This window comes from Perissodus microlepis, chromosome 4 (genome assembly GCF_051167445.1).
Source record: "Perissodus microlepis isolate ML-2025 ecotype Zambia chromosome 4, ASM5116744v1, whole genome shotgun sequence".
NCBI classification, from domain to species: domain Eukaryota; kingdom Metazoa; phylum Chordata; class Actinopteri; order Cichliformes; family Cichlidae; genus Perissodus; species Perissodus microlepis.
In genome coordinates, this window is record NC_140464.1 from 19,327,146 (window position 1) to 19,352,473 (window position 25,328).

The 25,328-nt window shown below is 39.2% G+C and overlaps 2 protein-coding genes across 2 annotated transcripts; both read left to right on the plus strand.

Moving 5' to 3' along the window:
* Positions 1 to 1,144: 1,144 nt before the first annotated feature.
* On the plus strand, positions 1,145 to 18,864 carry xpo6 (exportin 6). Its single transcript, XM_084926300.1, has 24 exons — positions 1,145 to 1,899; positions 2,651 to 2,741; positions 3,333 to 3,445; positions 4,988 to 5,185; positions 6,109 to 6,268; positions 6,622 to 6,699; positions 6,808 to 7,339; positions 9,032 to 9,158; positions 9,244 to 9,353; positions 9,485 to 9,593; positions 9,766 to 9,858; positions 10,500 to 10,569; positions 10,705 to 10,864; positions 11,542 to 11,634; positions 12,067 to 12,211; positions 12,611 to 12,760; positions 12,922 to 13,111; positions 13,208 to 13,363; positions 15,107 to 15,221; positions 15,338 to 15,509; positions 15,647 to 15,808; positions 15,957 to 16,055; positions 16,797 to 17,027; positions 18,240 to 18,864. Exons 1-24 carry the CDS (start codon positions 1,897 to 1,899, stop codon positions 18,339 to 18,341), a joined length of 3,459 nt encoding a protein of 1,152 aa, XP_084782426.1. The 5' UTR covers positions 1,145 to 1,896; the 3' UTR covers positions 18,342 to 18,864.
* Positions 18,865 to 18,981: 117 nt separating this feature from the next.
* nme4 (NME/NM23 nucleoside diphosphate kinase 4) lies at positions 18,982 to 25,312 on the plus strand. The gene is made up of 5 exons (XM_084926313.1): positions 18,982 to 22,264; positions 23,218 to 23,348; positions 23,416 to 23,517; positions 23,651 to 23,763; positions 23,900 to 25,312. Exons 1-5 carry the CDS (start codon positions 22,126 to 22,128, stop codon positions 24,018 to 24,020), a joined length of 606 nt encoding a protein of 201 aa, XP_084782439.1. The 5' UTR covers positions 18,982 to 22,125; the 3' UTR covers positions 24,021 to 25,312.
* Positions 25,313 to 25,328: the final 16 nt, after the last annotated feature.

Sequence of the window (25,328 nt, forward strand, 5' to 3'; positions counted from 1 at the left end):
ACACCAAAGCAGATCTAACTATTATCTTTGATACTTTGAATTTCACTATTGCGTCTATCCTTCTGTCACAAATCACCCCTTACTCTTGTCTCCACCCACTTCTGCCTGCAATCTCTTCTTTGCCTCTGTTGGGCTCTGTCCATCGCTTTGGATGGTTGAATGGAGGTATGTCAACTTGTCATTCAGACACATGTGTTCTGTCTTGCTTCTACTGGCTTTTATTTCACTTTAATTTTCTTTATTCCGGAACATACCTCCATCTCTCCAGCCTGTCCTCAGTGTCCTGCACCACCCACACATACTTCCCTGGCACTCCTGACTTCCTCATGCAGTACCACAGTTCTTCTCTTGGCACCCTATATCATGTGCTTTCACTTTTAACCCACATCCATAGAGACAAAATGCCATTCCTTCTGACCTTCTCTGTACTTCTCCATCAACACTCAAAGCAAAAGTCGCATTTGTAGTGCTCTTTCTTGACATGGAGCTATACTGCTGCTCTAAATAACCTAGCTCCATCAACTCTTTTCCATAGCTTAATGGCATGGCTAATCAGCTTTATCCCTATTTAGTTACTACAGCTCTGTACTCACCATTGGTCTTGAATATCTGTACCAGTACACATCCATTGCTCAGACATCCTCTCACTTTCCAATATAGTGTTAAATAGTCTGGTTGTGGCATGTATAGCTATTCTTATGTAAATTATAAATCTTTCACCTTTACCTGTATAGTGAATACAATTCTTCTGTATATGACAATCTTGGGTTTTAAGTGCTAATAACTATCTGTTATATATAAGATATAGTGCAAACTTTATCAATGGTCCTTCTCCTGTTTATGTAACATTACTTCTTTGAAAGCCAGGCAAATTCCTGTATTTATATGTTTGTGTGGGCGAGCCAGGTTTCAGCAGAAGCACGGTATTATAATAGCATTTTGCATAAGGCTTTTTAGGGGAAATGACAACATGAAACATATGAAGGTCTTTTTTAGAGTAAATTCATTCGTTTCATTTTACCTTTGTTCATAACTTTGAATTATTTAACAGTAAAGTGTTTTAATTTGAAAGCTATAACCGGAGACTGTTTTTTTTTTTTAATGTGAGTGACTTGACAGAGCTGATTGGGTTGTTTGCAGCAAAAGAGGAAGTTGCAATGGAGACCCTGAAACCTGCAAGCTAGCTTTATTCTTGAGCCGCCCTAAGCACCGAGAAGGGGAATGACAGGAGCGGTCGCTGATAGCATTTTATAATTATTGTTGTTGCGGATTTGTAAACGTTTAGGTTTGTGTGTTTTTAAAGCCCGCTTAGACTTTAGAAATCGAGACTGTCGTGTCCGGACACAGGAGCATGTCTGCGGTTGACAGTTAGCGAACGAAAATTATTCCTTCATCCTTCTAGAAAAGCTAACTGGCTAGCCATCCGCTGCAGCGTTAGCAACTGGGTAATTTAGCATCAAAATGCCTGACACAAAACGCTAATTAAAGCTGCACACTTACGTGGTGTCGGCTAGATGCTGACAAAACTATATTTCTGTATTCAACCTAACGGTGGAATTAGCGTTGAGCTGCAATGCGGCTAGCCTCTGGGCTCGGCATAGCTAATTTAATGTCAAGTCTTTATGCCTGGTAGTCGAAAACCGCTTTATTCGAGCAAGGTTAAAATATATATTCAAGGCACAGTCAGCGAGGCCAGCCTTTGCTAGCTAGTTTTATGTAGATATCAGTTTAAGCAGTCGAGCTGAGCATGATGAGCTCCCTTTGCGGTTACGTTAGCCAGCAGTACCATAGCTAATGTTAGCCGCACGATTGGCTAACTGGGTAACTAATGTTGGCTTATTACTGTAATTAACCAGCGACTAAGTCAACTGAAGACAGCATCCGAGCCAGCTAAACATGGTAAGTATAATTTAAACTCTGGTATTTATCCAGTTGTTCATCTTTCTTCCTCCCTTCCTGCTGAGGGCTAACGCAATGGATAAGCTTAACTCTTTATTCTACTTCTGAATATAAAGATCTGTCATTAGTGAAGATAAATACATTAGCATACAACTGGCAGCGTATGGGGATACGTTGTATGCACTTATACCTGTATACCCTTTTTGTTATCTAACGGTTCTGAGGCCAGGTATTTCACAGGATGTGACAGCTCTTAAAGCCATTTTACGGCACAGGACGCCCATCTTGCAAAACCGAATATTTTGTTTGACTAGTGTTGAGTCTCGGCAAGTTGTGGCTTATTTGTGGAATTCAGACTTGCCTGGCATAGGGGCTAAAATCTCGATATGCTATCTTGCGTTCGGTAGGCAAGGCCCAACTTCATCCACATGAGAAAACAAGGGTAGTGCCAAACTATATTACGATTAAGCCTGTGCTGTTGCCTTTTATAACTAAGTGCTTTAACCAAACAGCTTGCTGGTGTAATAATTGGCTATAAGAACAAGATACTTGTATGCCAGTGTATTGTTCTCTTTACTATGTGTGAACATGTGTATGAGGACTCTCTTTCTGTATTTAAGCACAATTGAGTGGTTATACCACGATTGTACACAAAAAACAAAGGAATTCCTCTAAAGACTTAGTGATTCTATGCTCTGTATGGTGATGGATCGCTCATGTTGTTTGTACTTTACTTTCTATTACCTATTAGGCTTCAGAGGAGGCATCACTGCGCGCACTAGAGGGCCTGATGACGGAGTTCTTTCATAGCTGCACAACTAATGAGCGAAAAAGAGAAATCGGTAAGTAAGGTCTTGCAAAACAGTACACTTAAGAAGTATGACCATGATGCAGTATTTTAAGGTTCCCATCAGGCTGGTCTGAAATGGAAACGACACAGAGCAGTGTAAGAATGTGTAATTGAGTGTTAATGTGCCTACCCCATAATCATCCACAGTAACGTACAAACGTTTCATGCACGTTGACCACTCCTCCTCCTCATTTCCTGTGTGATTACCTGTTTTTCAGTTCTTGGTTTTAAAAAAAAAAAAAAAAAAAAGCTAAAGGAGCCTTTGTCTTTTGATGTAGATGAACGGTAGAGTTTCCTCTATGTGAAACTCTCTTGCCCTTATCCTTAAAATTCTTAAACGATAGTATATTTCTGCTTTGAATAGTCTGGATCTATAAATGCAGAGATACTGTTGAGTGTCAGGATCATGTTTAAGGTGGTCTAAAATAGTTTTGTTTCTATAAAAAACATTAATCTTTTGCATTCTTGGTTTTTTAAATCCACTTCCTGTGTTGTGACGCATTACTTTCAGTCTGATTGCTAGCGAGGTGCTAGTATTGAACTACTTCTGTGAGAGCTCATGCTTACTTCCTTTTTTCTGCAGAAGAGCTGCTGAATAACTTTGCACAGCAGACTGGAGCGTGGCGCCATTGCATGTTCTTCCTCTCCAATACTCGGAATGAGTATGTAATGATGTACAGTCTCACAGTATTTGAAGTAAGTCCTGTAGGTGGAAGATGCATGTTCTTAGTTCAAAGTACTAGCAAGAGCTTTCTCTCTTCTTCTTTTTTTTAACATTTTGTTTTCAGATAATTTTAGATACTTAATACATGCATACTGCAAGAAGAGGCGTATGTTAACAAGAATGTGTTTCATGGCCTTTTCCTGTTTCCTCATTTTTTATAATTCTGCAAGTGAAGTTAGTTAAAAGTGTAGCAAATTTTCCACAGAATGAAAGAATGAGCATAAAGTGCCCTTTAAAAACTGCCTTTAACTTAAAATGTATATCTGAAATGCCTAATTTTTTTTAACCTCATTATATTATGTTTCAGACTAATCTTAAATGGATTACATCTTTTATTTAATATAAAACCTTTACTGAAGTATTCCCTTTCTTGCATATGACAGCCTACTTTTATCCGTGGGTTGTGGGGTTGTTGTACAGCTGATTGGGACTTGTGCCTTAATTCAACATAATTTAGAACTGAAAACATCAGCCTTGACTTTCTCTCACTATCTGTGGTGTATGTTAGAGTTAAAACCAAGCTATGAGATTTAGAGAATTTCCTGCAAGCTGTAATTCAAGTCTAGTGGGAGCTGGAGGGGGTTGCAATTAAAAGAAGAGATAAAAATACCTTAGTTTCATTCAGGAGTCAAGAGCACTGAAACCTCTGATTCTTAAGTGAAAGCTGTTAGGAACTACAGCATTTTACCAGTCTATCACTAGAGTGGCCACTATTCCTCACTAAACGGCTGAGAATTTTCCTAATACACCTGAACAACTCAGAACACGGAAGCAAAATCCTGTGGTCTGATCCATTTGTTCCTAATTGCCTGTTCAGTTTATGGCTGCAGTGAGATGAAGCCTGTCCAAGCTTTCATAAGACAAGACGCAGGGTACACCCTGGACAGGTCGCTGGTTCATAGAACACAAAAAGTGTGTTTTGCCACACTGTGTGGAGGGAACCAAAGACAGGCAGCTGTTAGTAGCAGCAGCATGATGGGATGGTGTTTTTCTTAGATGGTGGATGGTCAGGAAGGTCAGATCGATGCTGGAAAATGATGAGCAGCCCTGTTCAGTGAAAGCCTTTTTTCCAGAGTGTAGTTGGCTTTCAGGCTGGTAAGGTGATTTATAAATGTAATTGAGCAAGGGGGGGAAAGAGCAGTAGCTTTGGGAAACATAGCAGACCTGAAAATCCTGCGCACTGATGCTCCCCCTCATTGGTTCAACAATAAAAATTCCTCCAATAACGAAAGAAATGTTTTAAAATGTAAAAGGCTTGCAGGATCATCCCCAAGACGATTTGAGATACTATACCTGGCAAAGGTGCTTTACCCAAGTGAAGGGTCCTTCCAATAAATTGACAAATATTTTTCCTTGGTCATTGTGGAGTTCTGTGCACAGATTGGGTGGGGAAAAAATAATCCCTTATAAGATGGGCCTAAGACATTGTGGAAGTGCACTGCATATGTTTGTATAAATATGTTTTTGTCATCTGTACACATGTTTTACAGTTGATTGCTAATTGTAATTTTCAGAACCTGGTAAACAAGATGTGGATTGGAGTTGCTTCCCAGGACAAGATGGAGATTCGCAGCTGTCTTCCCAAACTCCTCCTTGCTCAGCACAAATCTGTGCCCTATTTTATCCGTAATAAGCTTTGTAAAGTCATTGTAGACATTGGTCGCCAGGATTGGCCGATGTTCTACCACGATTTCTTTACAAACACCCTTCAGGTAAGGAGTAACCCTTGAAGCTGTTTTTCTGACCTGAGTGGTGTCTGTCATATTTTAGGCCTGTTTATTGAACAAAATGACTTGGTTTGCAACAAAAGTTAGTGAGGGTGGTCTCTCAATATCAAACCACATCTTTGATATTGATATTTATATAAGTGTCAAAACGTGTCATTATCGGTACAGGGGAGGTCATCTTTATGGGTGAAAGGGTTAAGTAATAAAATGAAGCTGATGAAGACACAAAAGTTGCATTACAAAACCAGAGCTTCTGTTGCATGGAACATATATATGTTCTTGTGTAATCTGAAGTAGTCCTAAAATATATCCCTTCTCTGTTGCATTCATCACATTTATTACAATTTCCTTTGAGGTTGTCTTTTGTTTTTCTTTTTTTTTGTTGTTGTGTTTTTAATCAATTTGCTGTACTTATGTCAGCATTTTAAGTTTGCACAAAGATGTTTTGAGGAAGTGGCACAGTCTTAAATAGAGAAGTTCAGTTATAATCCAAGAAAAATACATTTTTGTTTTAATCTCATGAGATATCTGAAATAAACCCAAATGATTTCTGCATTAAATTGTTCATTCAGTGGTAAGCCACATGAACTAGAGCTTGATATCATCTTGTCTCGTGGTGTGTTTTGCTAATAAATGCCTCCTTAAACAACCAAACTTAGTATGTGTAATGCATTTGTTCTGTAAAGGGAAATTACATTCAATAAAGGTCCTTTTGTTTTATTCTAAAACAGCTGTGTTAGGCTTTGAGTGTACGCAACGAAATAACCTGATCTGTTAACCAACTTCTATAAAGTCTGTCAGTAGGCTTTTAACCAAACAGCTTGGAAAGTATTTTGGAGAATTAGGTAGGTCACTAGGTAAATTAACTTTTTGAACTGTGTGTGTGTCCGTCAATCTCCTGTCTATAGTTGATCCAGTCCCCGGCTCTGGCTCCACTGGGGTTGGTTATGTTAAAAACCACATCAGAAGAGCTTGCATGTCCTAGGGAAGACCTGAGTGTTGCCAGGAAAGAGGAGCTCCGCAAACTGCTGCTGGAGCAGGTGCCAACAGTGCTTGGGCTGTTGACCGGTGAGGACAACCTTTAATGCTTTGTGAACTCTTAGTGCTACTTAACAGGGGTCTCTCCCTGTCCCCCTGCAACAAATTAATATTTGTTTTGTTTGGAAGATTCAGAGGTGTCCCTATATTCTAGCAAACAAACTGTTTCGCAACATTTTTGTTACTGAAATATAATTTTGAGGGATCTTAATATGCCACGTTTCAAAGGATGGAAAGGACAGTCGTAAATGCAGGTGTACTGTTAAGAGTAAAGCGTTACTATATAAAAAATATAATAAGGTTTGCTAACTTTATTTAGGATCAAATATGACAAATAAGACAAATCCTTCAGTATGTGTTAGTAACTGGGTACTTGTTTTCAGGAATTCTGGAGACATACTGGGACAAGCACAGTGTCATAGCTTCTACACCGCCTCCCTCACCCACCTCAGGGGAAAGCAGTGAGTGAATTGTCCCTTTCAATGGTTAAAATGGGAAAGACTTAAAATTGTGAAACAGGAGTTTGTTTCTTCTTTATTAACCATAACATTTTGTGTTTCTTGAATCAGTGGAATTGCTGGGCAGCTTGTTTCAAGGTAGCCAGTACTCAAAACTGCTTTGTCAGCCCATGGCAGCATTGGACAATGAGAGTCATCAGCTCTGTTGCCTTGTTTTGGAGTGCTTGGCCCACCTGTTCAGCTGGATCCCTTTGTCTACAAGTATTACGCCCACCTTGTTGGCATCCATTTTCCATTTTGCACGATTTGGCTGTGATCTTCGGCCAAAGGCCAAGACAGACTCCTTCATTTCTTCCAACTCCTCCTCCTCAAATGGACAGCTTAATCCTGGGACAATGCCACCAACATCAAATGGAGGAGAGCTAAACGGACAGCAAAACGAGGCTAACAAGGTGGACCGGGCCCGGCTTGGTTTACTTGCCATGACCTGTGTCAATGAACTGGTGTCAAAGAACTGCGTGCCAATGGATTTTGAGGAGTACTTGCTGCGAATGTTCCAGCAGACCTTCTTTCTTCTTCAAAGGCTGACACGAGAAAATAATGCTCATACAATCAAGAGCCGCTTACAGGAACTTGATGAGAGGTATGGCTCAATTCTTAATTTGACCAGAGCATTGGTGCATGAGCAAACTCGCTCTGTACAGCCATTTACTTACCCTATGACACAGGTATCAGTGGTATTCTCCCTCCATGTTATGTCATTGCCACTTACCAATTGGTATTTTGGTCACACCCCACAATATGACATTATCACATAACTTTATTTGCCATATGATACTATTGCAATTTTGGACATCTATCAATAGTATTGCATTGGCATATATTGTTTTTTCAACTTCATTATGTCCTTTAAATTTGCATTTAGCAACCTTTGTGTTTCATGGTTTTTAACTAGAATGCAACCAGCTGGCAGCCTGTTGAGTTGTTCTTATTGACATGGACTCAGACTGATGATAATATGTTGGCAGTCTGCACCACAAGTTTCAGATGGGTTGCAGAATATGAAGAGATTGAGTACAAAGACCAGTCAGCTATTTTAAGTTGTTTGTTTTTTTTTGTTTTTCCTTTTTTGTCTGTCCTATTTTTATGTATTGATTTTTTTTTTTTTTTGGGGGGGGGGGTTTCCTGCCATCCCTGTTGGTCTTTGCTAAGAATGTTTCCTTTTGCAAATATCTGTTAGTTTCTTATAGGACTGTTCGATATAACGATATATATCGGATGACGATATAAAAACATCTATCGTTTCATTTTACGCTATCGTTTGTTTCGTGGTGTCGCAAAATAAACTGTTTACGGCAATATTTCTTCATCGTTTTGATGGTCACTGTAGTGGCTATATTAATTTCTTAAAGTTCTCTCTTTCTCTTATATTTAATATAACCACACTACGGACGGACAAGCGCCTGTTTTTATGCGTTGTGGTTAGCAACAACGACAGTAACAGCATCGCGTGTCCGCTTGTTTATGTTCCACAAACCTTTCACAATAAAGCTCAATCTCCTGTTGAGACTTTTCAAAATAAACTGAATCACGTGAAAGAGCTTTAAAAAAAAAAGAGCCGTCAGGTGCTAAAAAATAAACCTTAGACTCAAATGTTAGAACAGGCTTTTCCCCGCAGCACGCCGTGTGATAAATACTCACAAAGAAAACGGCGGCCTTTACAACTTATGTCTAAAAATGTATCGTTTCATACATCGGTTAAAACACTCGACTCCAGCTACATGTCACGCAGCTGAAAACACTTCCCGCAAGTCGAGCTGCCCGAGATTCACAGAATTTACAGAAAATGTTACATTTTTGTGATTTATATCATTATCGGGACGATAGAATTATTATATCGGGATATGAGATTTTGGTCATATCGCACAGCCCTAGTTTCTTATGTATTATATATATTTATTTAAATAGGCTGCTTGCAGGGTGATAAGTTGTATATATTTTATTTTGAAGATTATACTAGATGTAGTCATTTTTACAAATTCTGTTTTACCTGTGTCTCTTTCATTAAGCTTTTTTAAAACACATCTGTGACATTGTAAATTTTCATGAGTGGTCAGACACATGCGCCACATTGTTATGCCCTTAAACATTGCATCTGCAGGATTATGAAACATTATGATCAAGTTACATGCTGCACTTAATCTGATAAGTAATAATATTGTTGACCATTTAGACCAAATATATTTTGAAATATTTTGTATTTAATATTTCATGTTTTAAATGTAAGATGTATGTCCCGACTTTTTTCTTCAGTTATTCCTTTCTTATCTTGCAGTTACCTGGAAAAGTTTACAGACTTCCTGCGTCTGTTTGTCAGTGTTCACTTGAGGCGAATTGAGTCAAGTCCTCAGTTTCCTATTGTAGAGTTTCTTGCCCTGCTTTTTAAGTACACTTTCAACCAGGTAATGATTACCTTTTCCACGTTCATGCAATGCAGCTAAAGATTCTATGTAAACTTCCTTCTCATGCACATTTTATTTTTTTTAGCCCACCCATGAAGGCTATTTTGCCTGTTTGGACATTTGGAGTGTGTTTTTGGATTTTTTAACAACGAAAATCAAAAGCAGGCTACCAGACAGAGAAAGTGTCCTGAATAGGTAAGATGCTCAAGAGATATTTACAGAAACACTCAAAGAACTAAAGTTGATTTAATTGATTTCCTATTTTGTCATTCATTCTTGAGTGTGAAATTGCTGTTGTGTAATGTATTCATGTGCCAACTGGGCAGGTACAAAGATGCCTTAGGTCTTCTGTTAAGGGAAGTTCTGAATCGCATACAGTTCAGATGCAATCAAGCCCAGTTAGAAGAGCTGGACGACGAGACTCTGGATGATGATGTAAGAACATTTAATAATGTAATAATATTACAAATATCATCTGCACTGTTTCATATTATCTGTCTATCTTGTAGCCACATGAAGCATTAAATTTGCTTTAAGCATAAGTACAGACTAAAGAAATGGCTTTATCTTCAGTGTCTGACTACTCTGCTTCATTTTGTAACCATAGCAACAGACTGAGTGGCAAAGGTACCTGCGTCAGAGTCTGGAGGTGGTTGCCAAGGTGATGGAGCTGCTCCCATCCCATGCATTCTCTACTTTGGTAAGACCAAATCAGACCAGATCAGAGCTTTATTATTTTTAGATTTAGAAAATCTAGTAGCAGAAATGCTCATAACCTCATGATGACTCATTTATCAGCACAGTGTAGTTTCCTTAAACAGTGAAATCGCTTGACAATGATGGCAAGAAGTATCTTCTGTTCTGCATTGTAAATTTTGTTGTAAAGGAGTACATTAATAGGTTAAACTGTCATCAAATACACACCAAGGTGTCTTAAGCCTCATTAGTACCTGCTCGGATTGACTCGCCATGGTTTTCAGGGTTTTCCATTAGGTCATAATGTAGTAGTGTAATAGTGTCATAATAGTACCTAAAATGTGACGTTGTCAGACTGCATGCCACCGATTGGCTGGTAGTAGCATCACTCGATGAGTCATGAGAATATCTCATTCACGAAAACCAATACCACCATCATTTCAAAGAAGATAATTGTGGCTTTATTAGACTTGTTTATAACTCTTTTTATAAAACTGAATTAAATTTTATTTTGAACTTGCTGCCTTAAAATTGAGTAGGTCTTTTAGTAATGATTTAAGTTGCCTGTGAGTTCTGAGGTTATAATAATGTGGGGGTGTTAGTACATGTAACAATCTCCTCCTTATTCTTCTTTTTGCTCTAAAGTTTCCAGTTCTTCAAGAAAATTTGGACGTATACCTCGGTTTACAGCAGTTTATTGTGACTACTGGCACAAGTAAGTACAATTTATTGATGGAGGAAAAAAACATTGCTTTTATGTCGACTCAATAATGACATCACTTCTGTAGATTAAAATATTAGATCGATTCTGTAACATTTGTTTTCTTGTCTTTTTGTTGTTTTTATCTAGGTCGACGGCTAAATATCACTGCTGAGAACGACTGTCGCCGACTTCACTGTTCTCTCAGGGACCTCAGCTCCCTACTTCAGGCTGTTGGACGCTTGGCTGAGTATTTCATTGGGGACGTTTTTGCTGCACGTTTCAGTGACGCCCTGGCTGTGGTAGAGAGGTAAGCGTGTATTACAAATCAAGGTCAACATAGCCAGACTTTGTTTGCTTTAGTTGGCTCAACAAAACCTAAAACTCCAGTTAATGATTATCAACTTTCTCTGTTAAGCTTGGCTTTCTGCTTCAGATTCTGTGCACGCTCAGATTAAAAAGGGGGATTTAACACATCATATTACAGTTCTTCAGCAAAAAAAAAAAAGGTTCCCTGTGAGTTCTGCTTACTCCAATCAGAGATGTTATCAATCAAGATGATTAAAAATGTATAAAGAACATAAATAATATAACAGTACAATGAATCAGTGTTGCGAATAAGACAATAGATCCACCTTAAACTGGATACATTTAAATATTAAAGGTCACTGTCAAATATAAAGAAAGCTTTAATGTGTTATAGCTTAACTAGCAAAAGTTCATATGTAGCCTCCTAACTTTAATCTTTCTTCATAGCAAACCCCTCCGAATCCTATGTTTGTATATTTAAAAATGTACGCTGTTAGTGTTGCAGACTTTTGTCGCCAGCATTACAAAATCTTATCTTGACATTGCCTTCTCTTTTTTGTGTGTGTGATTTATTTAAGTTGCTCTTTGGTTGTATGAATTCTGAGTTCTTCATATTTTAACTGATGGTTTTAAGGAATAAGTAAAATATCAAATAGGAACATTTGCCTCTTTTTTAAGATTGGTTGAAGTGACTTGTTATGGCTCCCAGACCAGCCTCTATGACCTGGAGACTGCTGTGCCTTCTGTGCTCAAACCAGACCTCATTGATGTGTGAGTATCATGTTTAAAGGAACATTGAACAGTAAAATTTTATATGTGATCCAACCATTACAAATGAAAGACTCATGGAGTCAAAGACAGTGTCATGCAAAAGAGAACAGGGAGCTGAGCGTGTGAATAGCTATCGGGTTTGTGTGAAATGTTGTGGACACTGAACAGCCGCCCTTGCTGCACAGTTGCCTTGCATTCAGAGCAACCTCATGTTTTACATAATAAAATGACAGAATATTTTTACTCTGGCTTCAGTGTTTTATGTTCAGAAGATATGAGTTTATATGAGTTTTTGTGTGCCAAATACAATTAATGCTACCACGAACATGGCTTTAGACATGTCAAAGTTACACAAATTAGCAAATTAGGTAAGCAGTATAAGTAAGAAATGTGTTTTAACTCTGTGTGCGTGTGTGGTTTCATTTGTTACAGACATGCACAGGCTCTCGCTGCTTTGCAAGCTTATTCTCACTGGCTTGCACAGTTTTACAGTGAAGTCCACAGTCAAAACCAGAGCCAGTTCATCAACCTCATTAAGTCTGCCGTCGACGCCAGTAGCCCGCTCATCACAGCCAAGGTAGCTTCAATGTCAAGCATATTACAAATCCAGCCTTTACTAATCAGCTATTTATATTTAGAAAAAATTTTTTAGAAATAATTTGTGCAGAATCTTTGACTTAAGTAAACCTGTGTTTATAAGAAACTGCATGTCACAAACACACTAAGTTTCATGTTGCAACAGTGGTTTAAAAATTAAGGAAGAAGTATAATTTAGAAACTGTTAACCAAAGCTTAAAACATGCAGTCCATATTCACGGTTTTTATATATGTCTTTAAGTTGATCTGAAACATCTGATCCATACAGTTTATCTTGCCCTAGCTTGTATTTATAACAAAATGTTGCAAATTTAAAGAGCTGTAAAATATATTTTTCCACTTGTAGTCTGTTTAAAAATTTTTACACTTAAATCTTCAGGTACCGGAAAAGTTAATGCTGTCAGCGTGCCATCTGATGGTCTCCATAACCTCTACAGTGAGGCCTGTGTTCTTGGTCACTTTGCCAGCTGTTCAAAACATCTTCAACCTGATTACTACACAAAATCAGACACGCAGACTTCCCCAGGAGGTAAATAGTGTACTTTTATTTTCCATCAATCATTATATAGTATCTTGTTTCAATCACAGCATAACAATGTGAATATGTACATTTGTTTAAAATGTTGTCGCCAATTTAAATTTTCTGTGTGACCTTGAACATGAAGTAAATGAACTAATCTTCTCGTACAGGCTCACATGTTGGTGTGTAGGGCTTTATCCAATATGCTGCTGCTCCCTTGGCCAAATTTACCAGAGAGTGAACAACAGTGGCAAACACGCTCAAGCAACCACGCCAGCCTGCTGGCTGCGCTCACTCGAGAATATCGTATCTTAAGAGGCACAGTGAACATTACTTCACGGCAGCCTGGCCTGAATGACAGTCAGTATTTACTTAGGTTTCGTAACTCCTTATCTCTTTTCATTTTATTATGCTGAGTCACTTTTTGTCCACCTAATTACGTTTTCTCTCATGTAGTCAAAGCAGTCATACAGCAGACTCTGCCTGTGCTCAGAGACATAGTGGACAGTGTCTCCAGTGAATCCACCAAGTCACGTCAGATCTGTTATCAGAGTCTTCAGGAGTCTGTCCAAGTGTCCCTCACCCATTTTCCAGTGTTTATTCAGCAGCCAGGTCAGTTTAATATCTGTGGTTTGGGTCATTCTCAGTCTTAATGCCACAGCACATTCACAAGTTTTTGAACTTACTTTTTCCTTCCAAACACCTTTTAATCAGCATATGGTGCTAAAATGCAGTATTTCCTTCTTTTTTGTTTTTACAGATTAATTTGTATTCTACTGCTGACTGACACTAATTTTCTATAAAATATGTTCATTTCACCACATGATGGCCAACAGCCAGTACTGGGATTAAAACACAGTCCAAATCAAAAATGGACTTTAATTAAGCTTGTGGCTTTTTTTTTTTTTTTTAATGGTTTTGATCGCCTTTTTAAATTTAAATGCTTAATCTAAAATGTTTATGATGATTTCAAACATAATTACAAAATTAAGAAATCTTTTATACATTCACTCAGGCTATTATCTCAACCCAGCCCATCTATAATGGTCCACGTTTGCCTCTTTTCTGCTGGCACCTACTCGACTCGACTTTTTTTTTTTTTTTTTTAGCCGTTTTCCATTACAATTGAGTATCACATCTGTGTGGGTGGGATCATAGCAACATGGCTCAGAAGTCCCATAATTGTGACACAAACGCAACACAACAATGGATGACATCAAGGCGATGGTATACCTGCTGCTAAAGCTGGGCAAACACTGCGTTTTTTGTTTTTTTTTCAGTCGCGTTATTCAGCTTCTGCTCAAACTGCACGATTGACTTGCAGGGGTTAGAAGTTCGTAGGTCACGATGCAGGGTCTCACACTATGCGGCCCGATGCTCTGATGCAACCCGAGTGCTCACACTGTGCGTCCATAAAATGAAGGTTATAACAGAAATTCTGTCGCTCGCTCTCCCTCTCTGTCTTTCACTCACACAGACACGCACACCACCGCCATCAACTTTGCTAAATTGCTAATGAAAAACATTGACCAGGCAGCTGTGATTGAGCAGCAGTGTAGATCCAGCTATTTTCATGGTTGTTGTGGTTGTGATAATTTTGTGAGGCCACATCGAAAAGGCTCGGATGAGCTTGCCATAGTTCTACAAGTTGTGCCTCCATCGCTTGTGTCCAGATCTCACACTGCACTGCCGTGCTGCGCCGTCTTTTTCGCTGACATTTGTGTTTGCGCGTGCGCAGTGTGAGAAGCTGCGGTGACACCGTCACGACCAAGCGATTGATGATTGGGAGCTGGTCGTGAGGTGTTAATCGCTTCTCGTTACCCCACGTATACTACACAATGCACGACGCACAATGAAGGCCAAAATCAGGCCGATCGCCAAAACAGTCGCACGACTAAAAAATCGGCTCAAAATGGGCCAAAAATCGCACGCCCAGCATAAGGAGTCACTCTCGTGACTCGGCAACGTCACTCCCTGGCCAGTCAGTGGCATGCAGGCTGTTGACGTCACATTTTCTAATCAAGTCAACTCCCTTAGCACCTCGGCTGAGTAAGTACTGAAAAAGTACCATGCACCTACCATCTAATGGAAAACCCTAAAAACTGAGTCGAGCCGAGTAGGCACTAGTGGAAAAAAGACTTTGGTGGCCACAGCACAGACTTTTGTTGTCACTGATCTAGAATTTCAGCTTGATTCACTCACATATATTTAAAGTCCACAGTGAAGCTGAATACTGCAGAAGATGTTTTATCTAACTTTAACCACTGCATGCAAGATAATTTCATGTAGCACCATACCAGATCCACATGTTAGGTAATCGCTTCAGTTTTGTTAATTGTCACTTCTCTTTCGTAGATGTGACAGATGAGATGTTGGCCTTCTTCTTGACGTTGTTCCAGGCGTTACGAGTCCAGATGGGTGTTGCTTTCACAGGACAGATCATCCACACGTTTCTTAGCATGTTCACCAGGTTAAAAAAAGCTTCTAGCTCAAGACGTCATGTCAAACAATAGCCACCTGTTGCAGTCACATTTATCTTACGTCATCTTAACACTGAGTAACTTCTGTTGTTTTCATTTGCTCTAGGGAGCAGCTGGCAGCCAGTATTTTGCATGAGGGCAGTGCAGGGTGTAGGGTGGTGCAGAAGTTCCTGAAAATCCTACAGGTGGTGGTGCAAGAGCCCGGTCAAGCTTTTAAGCCCTTCCTACCCAGCATCCTTTCTTTGTGCATGGAGCAGGTCTACCCAGTTGTGGCAGAGGTCAGTTGCATCACTGTTTTGTTTGACTTGTGGGTATGCTCTAAAATGTCATCTGTGATGTCACTTCTTTTTTAAGAAAGTACACATACTATACCTTACTAAAATATGAATGGATGAATCTCTGGTTTGTTTGACAGCGATCCTCTCCAGACATCAAGGCCGAGATGTTTGAGTTGCTATACCAAATACTTCACCAAAACTGGAGGTACTTCTTTAAAACTTCAGTCTTAACAAGTGTCCAAAGAGGAGATTCAGAAGACACAATGGAAAATGAGGCCCAGTTCACAGCTGCCATGCAGGTGCGTTCATGCATATAGAACAGCCCTAATACTTGTAATGTGACGTTTAAAGAACTTATAATTGTAATGTCAGCTGTAGGAGAGGTGATTGTTGATATTGTTGAATCTCGTCCCACTAAATTTCCTGACGTGTGCTGAAATTTTCCAGGCTTTTGGACAGTCTTTCCTGCAGCCTGATATCCACATTTTCAAGCAGAATCTGTGCTATCTGGAGTCTCTCAACAGCAAGCACAAGTTATACCACAGAGTGAGTTCAACTTTGTCAGGATCTTTGATTTTTAGGAGCAAGGTCATAAACAAACCCGTTCTCTTTAAGTAGTCTGCCACAGTCTCAGGGCTTTAATGGTGCACAGATTTCACTTTTTGTGTATCTGCAAGTGCAGCATATTCATAATAATGTTAAACTAACTGTTAGAGCCATCAGTGTAAGTTCAGCTTTAGAATTGAAACTAGTGGTCTAAATACAATTTATTGGACTTGATACTGGACAGTAATCATTGCTGCTAGTCAAATGATCTATACAGTGGATACAAAAACGTTGCAGATTCTACCTTCGGCCAAATAAGAGATTATACGTAACTAATGAAATGTGGCTCCTTATTTAACATGTAACATCCTGTTAATTCCAAAAGGTGGAACTAGTGCTCTATTTTTGTTTCTGTTTTAGATGTTAATAGTATGACAGTAATTTTTTGGATCACAGTTTCTAATTTACAGAAATCTTAAGCCAAACCAACTGGCATTCCTTCTAACTAGTTAGTGTGACTCTAATAATAAGTAGGTTTAAATTAATTTAAATAATTTAATTTATTTATTTTGATTATCTGTAATTAAAGCAGCAGTGAATGGGTCCCAACATAACAATTCTTGCACAGTGCAACCAAGGCAGCACACATTTCCCTCGTCCACATGTGTGAATTCTATAACACATGTCCTAACATTACTCTCATTTTCATTTTAATTTTGTGTGTGTTTGTGGGTCCTTCAGAAGCTTTTCCGGACCTCAATGCTCTTCCACTTCATCAATGTGCTGCTGCAAGTCCTTCTCCACAAAAGTCACGACCTTCTTCAGGAGGAAATCACCCTCGCCATTTACAACATGGCCTCTGTTGACTTCGATGCCTTTTATTCGGCCTTCATGCCAGAATTCCTCAATGGCTGCCACGGTGTGGACAGCAGCCAACGAGCTGTTCTCGCACGTAATTTCAAGCTGGAACAGGTAAGTTTAGTGCCACTTTCTAAAAAACAAATGCTGCACGTGTTGTTCTGTGGGCTTGCAAGTTATTGTCCCCCAATAGGTTAATATGGGTAAATATATCTCAGGGGCTATTGGCACACACAGGAATTTCCACTTGTTGCACAAATAATTTAGCAACAGTACTTAGATTGCTCCAACAGCTGTACATAGAAATCAAATTAGTCTTTTCTTTTATTTCTTTTTTTTAGAACTGTAATAGCTTATCTGCTGTTTGCTGCTACCCCATCTCCTTGCATTCTGTTAAACTTTGGCTGCACAGTAAATAATTAGTTAACATTATAAAAACACGCAGGTGTTTTCATTTGTCTGATAAGACCACTCCTCTGGACTGTTTTTGTTTTTTGGGTTGTTTTTCATGTGTGGATGTGGATAAATGACATTTTTCAGAGTTCACTGTTTCTGGTTGTGCAGGCAAAACTACTCCCTTATTTTTCTTCAAACTTACATGAGTTTGTAGCCCTCACATCAGTCACAGTGAACATCCACCAACCTCTCTAGTCTAACAAAGTAAATAAACACCCTTCGTGCTGCTGTATATTAATGTTGACATACTGGGTATAATGAGAGCCAACATAGTGGAGCCAGCCAACTTCCTGTTCATCCATTTCTACAAAAATTAGCTGAAGGTAGGGAAGCCAGTTCGGTCTGTGCGTGCATTTACCTAATGTCTGCTGATTGGTCTATTTAAAGATTTGCAACAAGACGTAGCCACTTGATGGCACCAGTTTCCACACATTAATTAAAAGCTAATAATCTTTAACTGTGTGTATAAGAAATAGCTTGTTGTGGTGGTCTCTGTGATGATGCACACTCTCAGCCTGCTGCTGCTATTTCATGCTTGAAATGAAATATTAATTCTGGACTACAGTATTCCCACACCACATTATGGTTCACCTTTCGTGGACTCACTACATCACAGTCTGTAAATTTATGTCACTCAAATTTAGCAGAATTTCACTTACTGTGTAAATCAAGGGAATACTGTATTTCAGCACCTTGTGTGAAACGAGGTGGTTTAGGGGGTGGGAGTTGTTGAGAAGTTTTGGGGAAAACCTATATATTATAGGTTCACTATTCTATCAGTCATGGCTGTATCTACTTACTGGACATGTGTTTTTGTGCATTTCTTTCATAAATTAATATTAGTGTCTGTTCCTTCTCCTCTTTCCTAAGGACCTGCCTTCGTTCACTCAAAGCGTTCAGCGGCTGGTGAACGATCTTCGCTACTACAGACTGTGTAACAGCAGCCTGCCCACTGGCACCATCAAGCTATAGCACGATGACTGTTTGAACCACTCCACATACCGACAGGACTGCCTGTGCTGACCACTTTCCCCGACACTCCTCCAATTCAGCTTTGCTCCACCTTTTCAAAGTAATAGGATGGAGCAACACACATTGTTCGGTTAGGTAATTGGAGGTTGAGGATGCTGCTGATGTTTTTATTTGATTTCTACTGTAGAAGGTTGGCACATTATTATTTTTAAGGCAGTGCCCTCCTTGTGAATTGCCAATGAGTTTGGTGAGAAATGTAAACCTGGTCTGCATTTGGCTTTTGCCCAGACCTGGAGCAGTCTGAGCCAGGCCTTCTTTCCCACGCCTCTGCAACAAAGCTGGGCTGGGACAGAGCACTTTCAACTCATTTTGAGTTTTGTTTTAGTTTTCTTTAATGTCTGCTTTTATTCATTTTGCCTTTTTAATCTCCAAAGGAGAGAGACTCTCAACTTAAGATCTTTCATATCATTCCATTCTGAAAAGAGAAAACCTGCTTGAATAATAAAGTGCTTTTTTAATAAAACCTTTGGCTGGTCTCTGTGTCCTCTGCTGGTCATCTTATAGTATTTATAATGATAATTTTTTTTTATTAGAGATTATGTTTTCCTTTACTTCACTACAGTCATCTACTGTAGAATATGTTTTAGACTTTTTATTTATTTTTTGTTTTATTTGTAATATGCAAAAAATGTTCCTTTTCTGATCCACTGGATCAGGCAGAACATGTCTTAACTCTAAGAAAAAACCAACAGAAGCCTTGAAACATGACATCACATAAAATCAATCACATGACAAATATGTGCAGACTCACATGTACAAGGTGGAAAAGAACAATGATGCATTTTCATAAATTAAGAAAAGATGTCACAAACTCAAGCAGCAAAGACATGGCTCTAATGTTGTCTGGCTTTGTGTATCCTAAGCTTACATTAAATGTGACTGCTTAGCGGACTCTGTCAACTGCACTCAGTTTGATAAGAGAGGATTTTGGTTACAAAATGTCACCTTGATGCTGATTAGTACCGTGCAGTCTAGTCAGCGTCAAGTCTAGACCGCAAAAAAGATGATGCTTAGGAAAATTTAAAGGGAGCAGCAGTTTATTGAAAAATCTGCAAATATAAATCCATATATAAGGGAATTTTAACAAAACTGAAGTCAATATGACCAACTTTATACGTCTGCACTGTCGGTATTGGCGAGGCTGTATGTCAGGTGGCAGAGCAGGTCAGCTACTAACTGGAAGGTTGGTGGTTCTGCTCCAGTCAGGATACTAACCCCATGTTGCTCTCCGATGCATCCATCGGAGTGTGAAAGTGTCTGGATGTTAGATACGGAGCACTTGACACTTTAGAAAAAAAGTGATTGGGTGAATGAATTTGTTGTATAAAGCGCTTTAAGTCCTCAGAGTAGAAAAGCGCTATATAAGAACCAGTTCATTTACCATGAACTCTTAGTCACGCTGTCTTGTAATGTACCTAATTAGTCTTCAGGAATAGTTCTCTTCAGGCTTCTTGAAGCACGTTCAAAGCTCTTCTCTGGATGTTGGCTGCATTTTTTCTGTCCTTTTTCAACATGATGCCACGCTGCTTCAGTAATGTTGCAGTCTGGGCTCTGGGGAGGCCGATCCATGTCTCATCTAAGTGCTCCATTTTGTGTTTTTCTATCCAGGTATGATTTTGCTACACTCCTTTGTGATCATTGTCATGCTGACTAATGAAGCTGTTGCCTGGTGGTATTTCATGCTGGATGATAATCTGACTACTTTTCTGCATTCATAATTTCCTCAACCCTTTCACCATTTTACAAATGACTAGACATTCACTGTTGTACATTTATCCTGACCACCTCTATATTACTGAAAATGACTTGAACCAAAGTTTTCAAAATTGAGTTCATCACTCCATAAGACCTGTTGCCACTGAGATATGCTGTGACAGGAAAAAAGTATGTTTCCCCTTCCCGATTTCGGTTTTTAAATCATGAGTTAACTTATTAATGGAAAAAAGTTATCCAAACCTACCTTCATGAATCATGAGTTAATTGTGATTAACCACATTTTTTCTTTTCCTTTTTTTTTTTTTTTGAAAGCTGAGTTCAGTTTCACTCACCACACCCAGGACAGATTACTGCCAGACCTGTTGGATCAAGAAATCACTTAACCAGAACCTGTCTGACAAAGTAAGATACGCTAAAAAACAAAGAAAAAGCAGCACATGACACCATTATCCACAAATGGAGAAAATTTGAAACAGTGGTGAATGGTGAGTGCACTGACGACTCGTCCAGGTGTTCACATATAACCCAGAACAACATCTAGTTCATGATTCAACAATAAGAAAGAGGTTTTTTTTCTCCATACAGGTGATCCAGGTGTTTTGTTTTGTTTGTTTGTTTTTTCCTTTCTTCCCCCCTTCTCACCGTCTCTTCTCCCCTTTGGTTTTCTTTCTCTCCCTCTCTTTCTTTCATTCTTTCTCCCTGTCCTATCCCCCAGTCATGTCTGTCCCGTTTGTAGCAACCGAAAATAAAATAAATTCATAATTATAATAAAGGTCAATCAAATGGACCAATATGGCAAGGCCATGATGATCCACTTGGTAAAATAAATCCGCTTGGCATCTTTCTTGGCCTTAAGACAACAATTCTGATGGCTAAAGATCCAAACGGGACACAAAAAAAAAAAAAAAGAGTCCGGGCAAAAAAAGCCTCCACAGGAGTTCAAAGAAGAATACCACTGCTGACCAAAAAGAACTCAAAGGCTCATTTCACATTTACCAAAAACCATGTTAATGATTCCCAAGACTTCTGGGAAAATATTCTGTGGACTCAAGAAAAAAACCTGAACTTTTTGGAAGGTTTGAGTCCTGTTACATCTGCAAAAAACTAGCAAAGCATTTCATAAAAAGAACATCATACCAACAGTCAAACATGGTGGTGGTAATGTGACCGTCTGAGTCTGCTTTTCTGCTTCAGACCTTGACGACTTGCTGTAATTGATTGAACTATCTTTGTCGAATATTAAAATTTGTTTGATAAACTGAAATATGAAAGAGTGACAAATACTCAGAAAACTAAGAAACCAGGAAGGCGACAAATACTTTTTCATACAGTCCTGTATATCTAATTTGTTAAGCTTGTATTTGATGCTGATCAAATCCTTAATTTCAGTGAAGTTCTAGTTACATCCACAGGTCATTTAAATATTTTTGTTGAAATACCACCTAACAGTTGCAATTGTAAATTGCGGTAAGTGCCAGATCTAAAGAAAATCACAGATTTGCAAATGTGAGTTGTGGAGGCTGAATGACTAACAGACATCTGGCAAGTACAGATTACTAAAACAACAAAAAAGATGCGTTTCGGAGGCTGAATGATCATAAAATGGCCATTTTAACATATCTTTGCTTCTGCTTTGCGTCTCCTAAGTGTTTTGTTATTATTTAGAAATACACATTTTCAACAAAAAAAGAGCAAAGTGAAGAGCAAGATCAGTGTTCAGCTCTTAAACTGAGCTGGATTTCACCTGCAGAAAGGCGAAAATATCGACTAAATAAGATTTATGCATGGAAGTGTTTCTTTTTAAATCCATCGGGTTGAAAGCGAGGGGAGATTTTGAGTGACGCACGCGTGTACGGAGAACTAACACAGGTCTGGCATCACTGGAGTTAAATGTTTCAGATTGAGTGACAATGAGGAGAGACGCACAGAGGGATCACTCGTGAGTTTTTATTGATGAGGGTTGACTTCACTCAGTAGAGGCTGATAAAACGCACGTCACATTACAGCCATGCTGCAGCTGCGCGTTTTTAACAGACTTCTCCAACACTTTTATTGGAGGACTCAAGAATCCACAAAAGGTCTGTTACCTGGTTTTCCTTCTCAGCTATGGGGTGGATACAGATCTACCTGGCGAAGAAACAAATCAAGTAAGTGACTCATTTTGTACCAGCTGCTAAGGAAAGCCATATGTTTTGCATAGTAGATTAGTATTAGTCCTTCAGATAGAAATTACGCGATTCGTTTGTTAAGAAGTGGCGATTTAAAGCAGTTGAATGCAAATTTTATGTTTTTAAGTGAATGTTCATGAATTGCGAATTAAAAATGTGCACAGTATCTTGAATACGCGATTTTTACACAGTGAAAATGACACTCAAACTGTCACTGTCGAAACCGATTTTAAAAGATTTCTGTCACCGAGTCTAACAAACTTTAGTCTGTTAGATTCGGTCCAAGGCGCAAAGTTTATTTGACCCAAACTTAACGGACACATTTGGGAAAACAAACTTGCTTGCCAAAAGCTCGGGTCATGAACTGGAACTAGGTTAGGGGTACAAAAGTTAAACGGTGCGCAATACCGACACACAAAACGCAAGTCCCATACAACACACCCAAACCTCTGTGCCAGAACCAGACTTCCATCCAGCCCGCTATGGTGTCGCTGTATTTCGCTGTCACAGCCGGTCTTAAAGATGCAAGGAGACTGCAGTTCTCGTGGATAGTCACGTGTGAATAATTGATAGCGTGCAGTCATTCATAAGGGGCTGTGTGCAGCTTCTATTCTGTGTGTTCTGTAGCTAAACAAAAGCCATACTTCTCATATGCAGTTTTTCTCAGTGAGGGTTGTTGGTCTGTTTTAGGGGCGCAAACTCGCATGCGCACGTTAGTTTATTGTGTTGTGGGGACGTTGTATCCCACACACACACACAAATGCACGTCTGTGCGTGCGTGTGTGTTGATATGATAAATGTTGATATGATAAATACCACACAACATCATTTATAAACTGAGACACCTGCAGACTTTAGTTTGGTATTTTTTATAGTCTTCCCTGCAGTATGGTTAACAACCATTGCTCCTCTTTTGTGTCTGCTCACATCAGGTCTTCCAGATGTGAGAGAAAGGACTCTCATAGCCGTGAAACCAGATGGAGTTCAGCGCCGTCTTGTCGGGCAAATAATTCACCGGTTTGAGCAGCGGGGATTCAAGCTGGTTGGCCTGAAGATGGTGCAGGTATAAGAGTTTGAAGTGTGTGTATGTGATCTGCAAGTTTCTTGTTGAATCTGTCTCTGTTTGAAAGGTGTCTGAGGATCTCCTGTCTCAGCACTACCGTGAGCTGAGAGCTAAGCCCTTCTATCCTAGTCTGCAGCATTACATGACCTCAGGGCCTGTGGTGGTCATGGTGAGTGCTCCTCTGTCTGCCTCTTTCGAGGATACTCCTGGTTTTCTCCTTGTTACTTTTCTGCTTATTCTTGTTATAGTTCTTCAGTAGGTTTATCAGTCTTGCCAACACATGCTGCTTTACTTTTATTTAGGTATGGGAGGGGCCCAATGTAGTCCAGACATCACGTAAAATGGTAGGACACACTAACCCAACTGAAGCCCAGGCGGGCACAGTCAGAGGAGATTATGGCGTCCATGTCAGCAGGTAACCTGACTTTATTTCATTTCATTATGTGTGCTGATATTTGTGACATAAAACAGATTTTTAACATTAAAGCCTATGAAGCTATGTGCTTTTATGACGTGGCAGTACAGTAACCATGTGTGTTGGTCACTTAAAGGAACGTTGTCCATGCCAGTGATTCACTGGAGGGTGCTCAACGGGAGATCCAGCTGTGGTTTCAGGGAAAGGATCTCCTGAACTGGGAATGCTGCAACCAGGGCAACATGATGGAGGACTGAAGATGCTTGACAGTTCAAGGCAGTGAGAATCAGTAATAACTACCTCTTCTCCTGCTGCCTAATTACAGTGCCACCACAGTTTCTCTCTCTAAGTAATTTACCTCATTAAGTGCACTAAGAATCAAAAGATTTTTGCTAAAGCAAATGTGAGATTTTAGAATACCAACTACGCATATGTACATATAATACAGTAGCCATCTTAGTCTAGCATTGGATTATTATTGCTATACACCAACCAGCTACAACCATGGAAAAAATACTGACTGGGACTACTGGGCATGCACTTAAGGTACCCCAAAGGCTAAGTGGCTCCTGATCTAGAACCTCTGCTTGACAGTTTCTGCTTCATTCATGAAGGTAACTATCTTTTCAGAGAAAGAAAAATGAACAACAACCAAAAAGTTAGAAAATCTCTGCAAATAGAGAGCAATGTTTAGGTGCAGAATGGCTGTAAAGTCTGCAAACAGCCATAATAAGATACAAAGTCCACACAAACAGATGTGAGTTTTGGATCACAAAGAGACACAAAACGATCACGTGCAAAAAATGTTTCTCTACCTTTTTTTTTTATTTTGATCTGCAAGTCTTTCAGAGTGCCTGCCTACTCCAGCAGAGTAATACATCTACCCACTTTGCAGAAATAATTCAGTAATGGTATGAAGAACATGACAGAAAGCTTGAAGTGTTGACTTGGCTTCCAAATTCCTCAGATTATAATCTGATTGAGTATCTGTGGGCCGTGCCAGAAAAACTAGTCTAACGCACAGAAATACAACCTTTTAGGTTAAGACTTGAAGGATCTGCTGCTAATGTCTTGGTGCTTGATATTACAGGGTCCAGTTAGAAGACTGATCAGAGCTGTTTTGGTACCATAATGGGGCTACAATATTAGACAGTTGGTCTTGATTTTTGTGACTGATGAGTGCATCGTTTCTGGTTAATAGTTATATGCATTTGGTCTAACAAAGAGTGAGTGTGTGTGTGTGTGTTGTTTATACTGTTAGTTCCCCTTCCCCACATCTGGCCCACTGTAATGTGATTATTCTCATTAACAAATATAATTATTATTTAATGTATACATAATTAAACTGTTTACTTGACCTCTGTCCTCAGATAACCTAAGTGCAATTTTATATGTGATTTGAAATTTTGTGATACTTTTTTTTTTTTAACTGAAAACATGAAATAATCTTTCTACCTCTCAAGAAATAAAACAAGAGTTTCCCCCATAATGTTAACTAACTGCTATCAGGTATCAGAGTTTTTATGTGATTTTACATTTGTAGTATCGCTTTCTCGTGGTTATTT

What these genes read in the sequence shown, in the direction of transcription:
- xpo6 (XM_084926300.1), top strand. An exon ending in AGTGCTTGGGCTGTTGACCG is followed by an intron (nt 6,269 to 6,621) that starts GTGAGGACAACC and finishes ACTTGTTTTCAG; the next exon opens with GAATTCTGGAGACATACTGG. An exon ending in GTAATTTCAAGCTGGAACAG is followed by an intron (nt 17,028 to 18,239) that starts GTAAGTTTAGTG and finishes CTCTTTCCTAAG; the next exon opens with GACCTGCCTTCGTTCACTCA.
- nme4 (XM_084926313.1), top strand. Translation starts at nt 22,126, where the DNA reads ATGCTGCAGCTGCGCGTTTTTAACAGACTTCTCCAACACTTTTATTGG. An exon ending in CAGGGCCTGTGGTGGTCATG is followed by an intron (nt 23,518 to 23,650) that starts GTGAGTGCTCCT and finishes ACTTTTATTTAG; the next exon opens with GTATGGGAGGGGCCCAATGT. An exon ending in TATGGCGTCCATGTCAGCAG is followed by an intron (nt 23,764 to 23,899) that starts GTAACCTGACTT and finishes GGTCACTTAAAG; the next exon opens with GAACGTTGTCCATGCCAGTG.